Genomic DNA, 13201 nt, shown 5'->3' on the forward strand with positions numbered 1-13201 from the left:
CTTCCCATTTGTGTTGCCTTGATGTTGCGTGCATTATTTAGATTGGTGTGGTGTGAACTGCCTCTTTTAACTGGCAGTAATTGAGATTTCGTAGCATACATCTTGAGTTCCTGATCATTGAAGTATTTCATTAATTCTTTTAAACCACTGGAAGCAAAATATTCTAATTCCTTATGTTCTCTGCCATAGAATAAGTCTGAGGTATCATTAGCATAGTTTATAACATGGGAGTTAATAGTTTGTACAATGTTGTTATGATACGTGAGGAAGAGGAAGAGAAAGAGAATAAGGAATTGAGCTCTGAGTACACCTAGCCCCACTGCCTAGCATCAACTGATAGAGTGAAGATTTAAAATTTTATCATCTAATTTGTTTGTCAGTTCAGTGCATAGCTTATGATTCAACATATATGTTGTTATAAGATGTGTGGACGGATCCACTCCATGACATGTCTTAAGTTTTTTAAGAAGTAAGCTATGGTTTACTATATCGAAAGCTTTTGTCAAGTCCAAAAACAGACTTGCAGTTTGCATCCTCTGGTCTAACAGACAGTACACTTCGTGGAAGAACCGTGTAGCTGCTGCAGTCACGCTTAGCCCATTTGTAAGGCTATGCTGAGAATCTATAAACAGTTTGTCTTTTGTGGAAAAGGCATAAGCTGGGACAAGACAACACTTTTGAGTATCTTGTAAAGATAGGAATTAGTGATATTGGCTATAGTCAGATACCTTCCTTACTTCCCTTTCTAAGACTCATTTTTAGAACTACTGGATGCATGAAACTTCCTGGCAGATTAAAACTGTGTGCTGGAGCAAGACTCGAACTCGGGACCTTTGCCGTTCGCAGGCAAGTGAAACTGCGAGGACAGGTCGCGAGTCATGCTTGGGTAGCTCAGATGGTAGAGCACTTGCCCATGAGTTCGAGTCTCGGTCGGGCACAAGTTTTAATCTGCCAGGAAGTTTCATAACAGCGCACACTCCACTACAGAATGAAAATATCATTCCGGAAACATCCCCCAGGCTGTGGCTAAGCCACGTCTCTGCTATATCCTTTCTTCCAGGAGAGCTAGTTCTGCAAGGTTCGCAGAATAGCTTCTGTGAAGTTTGGAGAGTAGGAGATGAGGTACTGGCAGAATTGAAGCTGTGAGGACGGGTCATGAGTTGTACTTGGGTAGCTCAGATGGTAGAACACTTGCCTGCGAAAGGCAAAGGTCCTGAGTTCGAGTCTCGGTCCGGCACACAGTTTTAATCTGCCAGGAAGTTTCATATCAGCACACACTCCACTGCAGAGTGAAAATTTAATACTGGATACATGTTTTCTCTAAAGCTGCAATTAGTCACATAGGTAAGAGGTTATGAGATTACTTTTAAGAACATTGTAGTAATTGCAATGGATGTCCCACCCCATCCAGATGAAAACTTTTTCTTAAGAATGGATATTAACTTGTGAACTTCCTGCTCATTCACCTTTATAACTCCAAGCATGGTACATTGAGTGGGGTGGCAAAGGGTCTCAACTTGTGCATCTATAATAGCAGTTGGTTGGTCAATAGGAGCAGTGAAATATTTATAAAAAAAATGCTACTTATAGTAATTGCGTTTTTCACAATGTTACCATCATGTTTTATGCTGAATGGTTCCATGTTCATCATCTTGGAACCTTTACAGAATTTGCCAGTTAACTCCCAGAATGCTTTACTTATGTTATAATAGTGCTCTATTGTTTTGCTGTTAATCTGCTTCCTAAGGTTAGTAATTTTCACTAAAATTTGTAGAGTTGTAGCTTTATAAAGCAGGTTTGATCATGTATACCCTGCCTGAGCCCAATCAGACTTGGTGGGCACTTGAGCCAAGGATTACTTTCATTTTGACAATGTTTAGCTACCTTATGACTATTGTCATAATGTCTCCATAGTATTCAATAGAATTCACTCCATTTGTCAACAGAGTCCTTTACCTCATGTATAGAATCCCATTTCTCCTTTTATAGTTTATATTTAAAGGCATTAATATTTGATTTATTGAGAGTTGGTTTCTGAAGAACAACCTTTTTTATTTTTGGCACAGCTGAATTTGCATGTCTATTACTTGACAAAGGTGCTCAGAACAATGAATATCTAGACCACTGTAATTTACCTTATCTATAATATTTCTGCTGATTACATCACAATCTATTCTAGTGGACCATGTGTCTATTACTCTAGTGTTAGAGCTAATTATATTGGCAAAATTGTACAAGCTTAATACATCAGCGAGCTTCAAGTGTACTGTACTATTAGAAATTGCATGTATGTTAAAGTTACCAAATATAGTAAGGTCATTAGGGCCAGTCATCAGGGCATCTATCCATAAAGCATATTACATCTACATTTGGAGTCTGACATACTCCAATAACTTTATGCTTAACTAACTTGGATCATTACTGAACTTATTATGGTGAGGTGTTCTAGAAAAAGTATCTTTGAACTGTTATATGTTCACTAACAAAAATTTCCACATACAAAATATACATAGTTGATAGTTTTTACTTTGAATATTTTCTTCCAGTGCTGGCCAATGATTCTACAGTTTTCATTTTTTGTGCAAAAAATTTCAGAAATATTATTTATACATTTATAACATCAGCTGCCTGCATTGAACTTCAGTAACTGTGATTCTGTGGTATTGACTTTTGAGTCTTGGTTACTGAAATATCAGTCACTTGCGAGATCTAAAAATATGTGCAGGTGTTTTTCTCTTATTCTAGATAGTTACAAACATCAAGCCAAACTTCCACAAGAGCCGTCACAACATTGTGATCTTTTTGAAATACAAATTAGGTCACTGCTAGAAGATGGTTATTTGGGAAGACAGCACTAAGCTAATAACACTCTAAGGAGGAGTTTAAAAAAAGTGTAAATAAATGAAAAATGTCTGTAATTCAATGCTTCCTCTTATATTATTTTTTATGTACTGGTCTTATTGCACTCCTTTTCAGTGTCCTAAAAATGTGCAATCTTTGATGCCACAACTCATGAGATTGTAATTAGTGTGATGACCACATGTTTAATAATGTGCTGAAAAGATAATCTCAACCACTAGAATGTACCATTTTTATTTATATCTTGCTCTTTTATTTCCTCCCATCCAAAGCCTTCATCTGTTGCACATTAGTGTATTGTTTTGCTATTTAGATCTATGTCTGGCAGTATGATGCCAGATGGGGACACAAAATGCTTGTTGATAATGTTACAAACTGTTTTGTAATGGTAGGTCTTCATGTGTAATATTCCCCTTCTGTATCTGTACATATTTTACTGTGTTTGTAATGAGTTTCCAGAGGCATTGCTTATATTTTCCAAATGTGCTACTGCATTACAGTGGACTTGTTTGCTAAGATTTAGAAGCTATGATTATCTTTGAAAATGTGCAGTCCAGGAGATTTCTACAATATATATATATATATATATATATATATATATATATATATATATATATACACCAAATGAAAGTGCTGGCAGGTCGACAGCCACACAAACATACACAAACATACACACAAAATTCAAGCTTTCGCAACAAACTGTTGCCTCATCAGGAAAGAGGGAAGGCGAGGGAAAGACGAAAGGATGTACGTTTTAAGGGATATATATATATATATATATATACACACACACACACACACACACATATATATATATATATATATATATATATATATATATATATATATATATATATTGTACACATTCACACTGCACAGTTCAACAAACATTACTGTTTTTTGCACAACTTTCTGATTCCATAATGATACCAGTCATTTTCTGTTAATTTGGAAAAAAAGTACACTTAGGTCTAATTACATAAATAAAAATTGAGGAATTTACATGGAGGTGACAAAAGTCATGTGATAGTGATATTCACATACACAGATGGTGGCAGTATTGTATACACAAGGTATAAAAGGGCAATTGATTGGTGGAGCTGTCAACTGTACTCAGGTGATTCATTTGAAAAGGTTTTCAACATAATTATGCCAGCACAATGTGAATTAATAGACCTTGAATGCAGAATATTAGACAGAGCTAGATGCATGGGACATTCCATTTCAGAAATCATCAGGGAATTCAGTATTCAAAGATCCACAGTTTCAAGAGTGCTCAGAATACCAAATGTCAGGCATTACCTCTCACTACAGATGACACAGTGGCCAACAGCCTTCACTTACCAACTGAGAACAGCGGTGTTTGTGTAGAGTTGTCAACACTGCATGAAATAACTGCAGAATTGAATGTGGGACATAACAACAAATGTATCAATTAGGACAGTGAAGTGAAATTTGGTGTTAATGGGCTATGGCAGCAGACAACCAACATGAGTGCCTTTGCTAACAGCACAATGTCACCTGCAGTGCCGTTCCTGGGCTCGTGACCATATCAATTGGACCCCAGAACACTGGAAAATTATGACCTGGTCAGATGAGTCCCAATTTCAGCTGAGAAGAACTGATGGTAGGGTTCGAGTACGGTGCACGACCCTAGAGCCATGGATCCAAGTTGTCAACAAGACACTGTACAAGCTGGTGGTAGCTCCACAATGGTGTTGGTTGGGTTTTCATGGAAGTGAACTGATTATTGACTGGAAACAGTAATGTTCGGCTACTTGGAGACCATTTTCAGCTATTCATAGACTTCATGTTCTCTAATTACAATGGAATTTTTATGGATAGCAGTGAGCCATGTCACTACGCCACAGTTCTTCAGAATTGGTTTGAAGAACATTCTGGAAAATTCAAGTGAATGATTTGGCCACCCAGATTGCTCAACATGAATTTCATTGAACATTTATGGGACATAACCGAGAGGTCAATTAATGCACAAAATCCTGCACCGGAAACACATTTGCAATTATGGATGACTATAGCAGCAGCATGGCTCAATATTTCTGCAGGGGACTTAAAATGAGCTGTTGAATCCCTACCATGTAAAGTTGCTGCATTACGTCAATCAAAAGGAGGTCAAACATGATATTAGGAGGTATACCATGACTTTTGACACCTCAGTGTATGTAAGGCTTTCATGCAAACTTATTTTCATTTACAGACAAAATGATTTTAACTCAGTACCATCGTACAATATGCATTAGATGAGTATGTGCCAAGTAAGATCATAAGAGATGGAAAAGAGCCACCGTGGCACAACAACTGAGTTAGAAAACTGCTGCTTAAGCAAAGGGAACTTCACAGCAAACATAAACATAGCCAAAGCCTTGCAGACAAACAAAAATTACATGAAGCGAAATGTAGTTTGAGGAGGGCTATGTGAGAGGCGTTCAGTGAATTCGAAAGTAAAGTTCTATGTACTGACTTGGCATAAAATCCTAAGAAATTTTGGTCTTATGTCAAAGCAGCAGGTGGATCAAAACTAAATGTCCAGACACTCTGTGACCAAAATGGTACTGAAACAGAGGATGACAGACTAAAGGCCGAAATACTAAATGTCTTTTTCCAAAGCTATTTCACAGAGGAAGACTGCACTGTAGTTCCTTCTCTAGATTGTCACACAGATGACAAAATGGTAGATATCAAAATAGATGACAGAGGGATACAAAAACAATTAAAATCGCTTAAAAGAGGAAAGGCTGCTGGACCTGATGGGATACCAATTCGATTTTACACAGAGTACGTGATGAAACTTGCCCCCCTTCTTGCGGCAGTGTACCATAGGTCTCTAGAAGAGTGTAGCGTTCCAAAGGATGGGAAAAGAGCATAGGTCTATCTCTAACGTCAATCAGTTGTAGAATTTTGGAACATGTGTTATGTTCGAGTATAATGACTTTTCTGGAGACTAGAAATCTACTCTGTAGGAATCAGCATGGGTTTCAAAAAAGGCGATTGTGTGAAACCCAGCTCGCACTATTCGTCCATGAGACTCAAGAGGGCCATAGACATGGGTTCCCAGGTAGATACCGTGTTTCTTGACTTCTGCAAGGCATTCTATACAGTTCCCCACAGTCATTTAATGAAGAAAGTAAGAGCATATGGACTATCAGACCAATTGTGTGATTGGATTGAAGAGTTCCTAGATAACAGAACGCAGCATGTCATTCTCAATGGAGAAAAGTCTTCCGAAGTAAGAGTGATTTCAGGTGTGCCGCAGGGGAGTGTCGTAGGACTGTTGCTATTCACAATATACATAAATGACCTTGTGGATAACATCATAAGTTCACTGAGGCTTTTTGTGGATGATGCTGTAGTATATCGAGAGGTTGTAACAATGGAAAATTGTACTGAAATGCAGGAGGATCTGCAATGAATTGACACATGGTGCAGGGAATAGCAATGGAATCTCAATGTAGACAAGTGTAATGTGCTGTGAATACATAGAAAGAAAGATCCTTTATCATTTAGCTACAATATAGCAGGTCAGCAACTGGAAGCAGTTAATTCCATAAATTATCTGGGAGTAGGCATTAGGAGTGATTTAAATGGAATGATCATATAAAGTTGATCATCGGTAAAGCAGATGCCAGACTGAGATTCATTGGAAGAATCCTAAGGAAATGCAACCTGAAAACAAAAGAAGTAGGTTACAGTACACTTGTTCGTCCACTGCTTAAATATTTCTCACCAGTGTGGGATCCGTACCAGATAGGGTTGATAGAAGAGATAGAGAAGATCCAACGGAGAGCAGCACACTTCATCACAGGATCATTTAGTAATTGCGAAAGCGTTACGGAGATGATAGATAAACTCCACTGGAAGATTCTGCAGGAGAGATGCTCAGTAGCTCAGTATGAGCTTTCGTTGAAGTTTCAAGAACATACCTTCACCAAGGAGTCAAGCAGTATATTGCTCCCTCCTACGTATATCTCGCAAAGAGACCATGAAGATAAAATCAGAGAGATTAGAACCCACACAGAGGCATACCAACAATCTTTCTTTCCACAAACTATACGAGACTAGAATAGAAGGGAGAACTGATGGAGGTACTCAAAGTACCCTCCGCCACACACTGTCAGGTGGCTTGCAGAGTATGGATGTAGATGTAGAAGAGGTGCTAAGCTTCACTCTTCAGAACACAGGAGACTCTTTTAGCAGTAATTAGAAAAATGTGGAAAGGAGACTGAACAGGAAAGTAACAAATGTGTCACTTCAACTGATGTCTTTCATCCATACATGTACCACATCTCTGTCTTTGTCCATTTATTTCTTTTATGCTGTATTATCTTTTATTCTTCAAGTTCAATATTAGATATCCTCTTTGTCACTTTTCTGTAAATCTGACTCAGAGCCGCAATTTACTTACATGATTTTTCGGTAGTAGGTAGTTTTAGGTTCACTTCATTTTTATAATACTCACAGAAATACTTCAAACAGTTCTCTGTTCTATTAGAAATCATTTTTATATATGTCTTTGGTTGATATTTATTTTCAGCACTGTAACAAAGTGCTGAATTTGACAGAACTTATGGACTGACACTGTAAATGTAATGCTTCTTTTACATCTGGTAGCATCTTGTATCTTTGCTTGTCTGGCTGCTGTTTCTCTCTTTTAGTCAGGTACTGTCCTTTTTTGCCTCATATGCAGTTCTGTTCTCAGTCCATTCTTATCTTCACTGTTTTGTCAGCTGGACTTCCTGTCACTTCTGATCTCTCAGGCCTTCAGATCTCATCTGTATCTTGTTGTTTTCTCTGTTATTCTGCACCATTGCATATCTCCTCTTGAGTGTGGCTTCTATGATTCATTCTTGAATAGTATTGTTTTCTCCTGTGCGTTCTTCTCTTTTATCAGTTATTATGAAAGCTAGTGATGTTGTTGTATATCCATGTTACTGATTTGTAAGTGCAAAATTTTTATCATTAAACTATGGTCAAAAGTATCCGGACACCCTAAGTAATACAGAACTGATCACTAGATGTGATAAGAGGTGGACCTGCCAGTAAAAAGCAGGCAGGGAGTTTTGTGTTGCCAGCACAGAAGCAGTAACAGCAGAATGGATCGGTCAGGAATCAGGAACATTTCAAACTTTCTAAAACTGCCCAAGTTGACTGTTGGTGATGTGATTGTGAACTGGAAAAGTGAAGGGACACCACAGCTAAACCAAGGTGAGACAGGCTTCATGTTCTGATGGACAGGCACTGTTGAGCATTGTAGAGTGTGTGTCTAAAAAAATTGCTACCTGCATACATCTAGCACAATGACTATGCATTGGCGTTAAAATGGGGAAGAATGGTCAATTGGCTCCTCATAAGGCACACATTTCTGTAGTTGACGCTATGCAACACTTGAAGTGGTGTAAAGAGCAATGACTCTGGACATTGGATGTTGAAACAAGTGATGAATCATGTTGTACTTGTGTCAGTCTGATGGAAGAATGTGGGTTTGGTGAATGCCTGGAGAGTGTTATCTGCCATTGTGTGTCATGCCAATGGTGAAATACAGAGGAAGGGTTGTTACAGTAAGGGTGCATTTTTTGTGGTTAGGGTGTGGTTCCTTATTGTGCTTAAAAAAACACTAAATATAGGAGGATATGAATGTATTTTACAGCATTATGTACTGCATACAGGAGAGGAACAGTTCAGAGATGATGACTGTTTATATCAGCTTAATGATATGCCCTGTCATAAAGCAGCACCTGTGAAGCAATGGTCTATGGACAACAACATTCCTCAAATGGACTCATCTGCCCAGAGTCCTGGCCTGAACCCAAGAGAACAACTTTGGGATGAGTTAGAACATCAACTTCATTCCAGGCTGAAGTGTCCAGTATCATTAACTTCTCTGGTTTCAGCTCTTGAGGAAGAATGGGCTTCCATTCCTCCACAGACATTCCAGACACTTCATTGAAAGTGCCTCCAAAAGGGTACAGAACTCCATATTAACATCCACTAATAGGTGTCCGGATACTTTTGAAAAGATAGTGTATTTAAAAGTATATTTATGTTGGAGAACATTTTTGTTATGCAGATACAACATTATTTCAAGAACCTCTCACATATGGACAGACACATACAAGACCATTACACACACAATGCAGAAATTAATCTAGAAAATATCTTCAGGTTGCCTGATAATATGTCCATGGAGGAAGGTGCCCTCATTCAGCCACTTTCAGTTGGTGTTCAGGCATGTTTTAAGGCAGAAGTAACACTGGGATCTGTTGTTCTGATAACTGGAGCTGGTCCTATTGGGCTTGTCACACTTGTTGCAGCAAAAGCAATGGGAGCATCTAAGGTGATCATCACAGGTATTACCAAAGAATTTACTTACTTTTCAGAAGGAACACTGTTATTTATAGCAAGTTTGCTGAAATGACCATATTTTAAGATGCTCTGTAAACTGTGTGTTTCTTTATATAATCAAAATTGGGATGTTTCACTGCCAAGCCACAGCATCAGTGAAAGGCTCTGCTGTGGCTGCCAACAGGCACACAGCATAAAGCATAAAACTCTGTTGTGGCTGGCAGTGGCTTTGTGACAGTCAGTGTGTTAATATGCAGCAGTACAGATAGTCAGTGTGTTAATGTGCAGCAATGCAGATATTTTCAACCCAAATGTAAAGAAATTTGATTTGTTAATTTTTCTTTAATGTGTTCAGGAAACTTCCCTGGTTTTTACTCCATGTGAATACAAGTAGATGCCACAAAAACAAACAGACCAGGGCCCAAACTTATGTTTTCATCATAAATGTGTTAACCAATGGTTACTTCATTAACAAAAGTCTGATGACACCCAGAAAGAAAAATGTAAATATTCAGTGGGAGTGTGAATACAGTTCAAGTGCAATACTCAATGTGTGCTCACATGGAGAAATACAATGAAGTTGCCAGGCCATGTGAAAGACATATTAACTTATCCCTCTGAAGATGGTTTTCAAATACAAATATGAAACTGATCTTGATGGAAAATATCAACATAGCACCAAATAAAATATAATTTTATTAAATATATATGAGCATTATTCCCGAGGGCATGCAGCTTTACTGTATGGTTAAATGATGATGGCGTCCTCTTGGGTAAAATATTCCGGAGGTAAAATAGTCCCCCATTCGGATCTCCGGTGGGGACTACTCAGGAGGATGTCGTTATCAGGAGAAAGATAACTGGCGTTCTACAGATCGGAGTGTGGATGTCAGATCCCTTAATCGAGCAGGTAGGTTAGAAAATTTAAAAAGGGAAATGGATAGGTTAAAGTTAGATATAGTAGGAATTGGTGAAGTTCGGTGGCAGGAGGAACAAGACTTTTGGTCAGGCAAATACAGGGTTATAAATACAAAATCAAATAGGGGTAATGCAGGAGTCTGTTTAATAATAAAAAAAAAAATAGGAGTGCGGGTAAGCTACTACAAACAGCATAGTGAACACATTATTGGGGCCAAGATAGACACAAAGCCCACGCCTACTACAATAGTACAAGTTTATATGCCAACTAGCTCTGCAGATGACGAAGAAATTGAAGAAATGTATGATGAAATAAAAGAAATTATTCAGATAGTGAAGGGAGATGAAAATTTAATAGTCACGGGTGACTGGAATTCGGTAGTAGGAAAAGGGAGAGAAGGAAACATAGTAGGTGAATATGGATTGGGGCTAAGAAATGACAGAGGAAGCCGCCTGGCAGAATTTTGCACAGAGCACGACTCAATCATAGCTAACACTTGGTTCAAGAATCATAAAAGAAGGTTGTATACATGGAAGAAGCCTGGAGATACTGACAGGATTAAGATAGATTATATAATGGTAAGACAGAGATTTAGGAACCAGGTTTTAAATTGTAAGACATTTCCAGGGGCAGACGTGGACTCTGACCACAATCTATTGGTTATGAACTGTAGATTAAAACTGAAGAAACTGCAAAAAGGTGGGAATTTAAGGAGATGGGAACGGGATAAACTGACTAAACCAGAGGTTGTACAGAGTTTCAGGGACAGCATAAGGGAACAATTGACAGGAATGGGGGAAAGAAATACAGTAGAAGAAGGCAGCAGAGGATCAAGTAGGTAAAAAGACGAGGGCTAGTAGAAATCCTTGGGTAACAGAAGAAATATCGAATTTAATTGATGAAAGGAGAAAATATAAAATTGCAGTAACTGAAGCAGGCAAAACGGAATACAAATGCCTCAAAAATGAGATCGACAGGAAGTGCAAAATGGCTAAGCAGGCATGCCTAGAGCACAAATGTAAGGATGTAGAGGCTTGTCTCACTAGGGGTAAGATAGATACTGCCTACAGGAAAATTAAAGAGACCTTTGGAGAAAAGAGAACCACTTGTATGAATATCAAGAGCTCATATGGAAACCCAGTTCTAAGCAAAGAAGGGAAAGCAGAAAGGTGGAAGGAGTATATAGAGGGTCTATACAAGGTCGATGTACTTGAGGACAATATTATGGAAATGGAAGAGGAGGTAGATGAAGATGAAATGGGAGATCCGATACTGCGTGAAGAGTTTGACAGAGCACTGAAAGACCTCAGTCGAAACAAGGCCCCGGGAGTAGACAACATTCCATTAGAACTACTGACGGAGTAGACAACATTCCATTAGAACTACTGGGAGAGCCAGTCCTGACAAAACTCTAGCATCTGGTGAGCAAGATGTATGAGACAGGCGAAATACCCTCAGACTTCAAGAAGAATATAATAATTCTAATCCCAAAGAAAGCAGGTGCTGACAGATGTGAAAATTACCGAACAATCAGTTTAATAAGTCATGGATGCAAAATACTAACACGAATTCTTTACAGATGAATGGAAAAACTGGTAGAAGCCGACCTCGGGGAAGATCAGTTTGGATTCCGAAGAAAAGTGGGAACATGTGAGGTTATACTGACCGTACGACTTATCTTAGAAGCTAGATTAAGGAAAGGCAAACCTACATTTCTAGCATTTGTAGACTTAGAGAAAGCTTTTGACAATGTTGACTGGAATACTCTCTTTCAAATTCTGAAGGTGGCAGGGGTAAAATACAGGGAGCGAAAGGCTATTTACAATTTGTACAGAAACCAGATGGCAGTTCTAAGAGTCGAGGGGCATGAAAGGGAAGCAGTGGTTGGAAAGGGAGTGAGACAGGGTTGTAGCCTCTCCCCGATGTTATTCAATTTGTATATTGAGTAAGCAGTGAAGGAAACAAAAGAAAAATTCGGAGTAGGTATTAAAATCCATGGAGAAGAAATAAAAACTTTGAGGATGACATTGTAATTCTGTCAGAGACAGCAAAGGACTTGGAAGGGCAGTTGAATGGAATGGATAGTGTCTTGAAAGGAGGATATAAGATGATCATCAACAAAAGCAAAACGAGGATAATGGAATGTAGTCGAATTAAGTCGGGTGACGCTGAGGGAATTGGATTAGGAAATGAGACACTGAAAGTAGTAAAGGAGTTTTGCTATTTGGGGAACAAAATAACTGATGATGGTTGAAGTAGAGGGGATATAAAATGTAGATTGGCAATGGCAAGGAAAGCATTTCTGAAGAAGAGAAATTTTTTAACATCGAGTATAGATTTAAGTGTCAGGAAGTCGTTTCTGAAAGTATTTGTATGGAGTGTAGCCATGTATGGAAGTGAAACATGGACGATAACTAGTTTGGGCAAGAAGAGAATAGAAGCTTTCGAAATGCGGTGCTACAGAGGAATGCTGAAGATTAGATGGGTAGATCATATAACTACTGAGGAGGTATTGAATAGGATTGGGGAGAAGAGAAGTTTGTGGTACAACTTGACTAGAAGAAGGGATCGGTTGGTAGGACATGTTCTGAGGCATCAAGGGATCACCAATTTAGTATTGGAAGGCAGCGTGGAGGGTAAAAATCATAGAGGGAGACCAAGAGATGAATACACTAAACAGATACAGAAGGATGTAGGTTGCAGTAGGTACTGGGAGATGAAGAAGCTTGCACAGGATAGAGTGGCATGGAAAGCTGCATCAAACCAGTCTCAGGACTGAAGACCACAACGACAACAACATATGAGCATTTAAATTATAATTTTTTGTCACTCCTCGATTCTCATGATTTTTTATCAGTACAATTTCAATACATTTCAGCTCCCTCTTGGTTCATTACCTGGTTGAGGGTGCTACTTGTACTGAACTAACTACCAAATTGTGTATCATCAAATGATACATTACAATTTCTCACTTACAGAAAATATTTACATACGAAATTATTAAGTAGAATCAAATACACTGAACGATGAATGCAACCACATTGTTTGAAGGCTTTACAAGGG

The 13201-nt window shown here is 38.5% G+C and overlaps 1 protein-coding gene across 1 annotated transcript in view; it reads left to right on the forward strand.

The window, feature by feature from the left end:
- LOC126412372 (sorbitol dehydrogenase-like) overlaps window positions 1-13201 on the forward strand; it is a 135366-nt gene that overhangs the window by 90846 nt on the left and 31319 nt on the right. Inside the window, exon 5 of the mRNA XM_050081941.1 lies at window positions 9040-9224. Within this exon, the coding sequence (XP_049937898.1) occupies window positions 9040-9224 (185 nt within the window). The remainder of the gene's footprint in view (window positions 1-9039; window positions 9225-13201) is intronic.

Source organism: Schistocerca serialis, chromosome 7 (genome assembly GCF_023864345.2).
Source record: "Schistocerca serialis cubense isolate TAMUIC-IGC-003099 chromosome 7, iqSchSeri2.2, whole genome shotgun sequence".
NCBI classification, from domain to species: Eukaryota; Metazoa; Arthropoda; class Insecta; order Orthoptera; family Acrididae; genus Schistocerca; species Schistocerca serialis.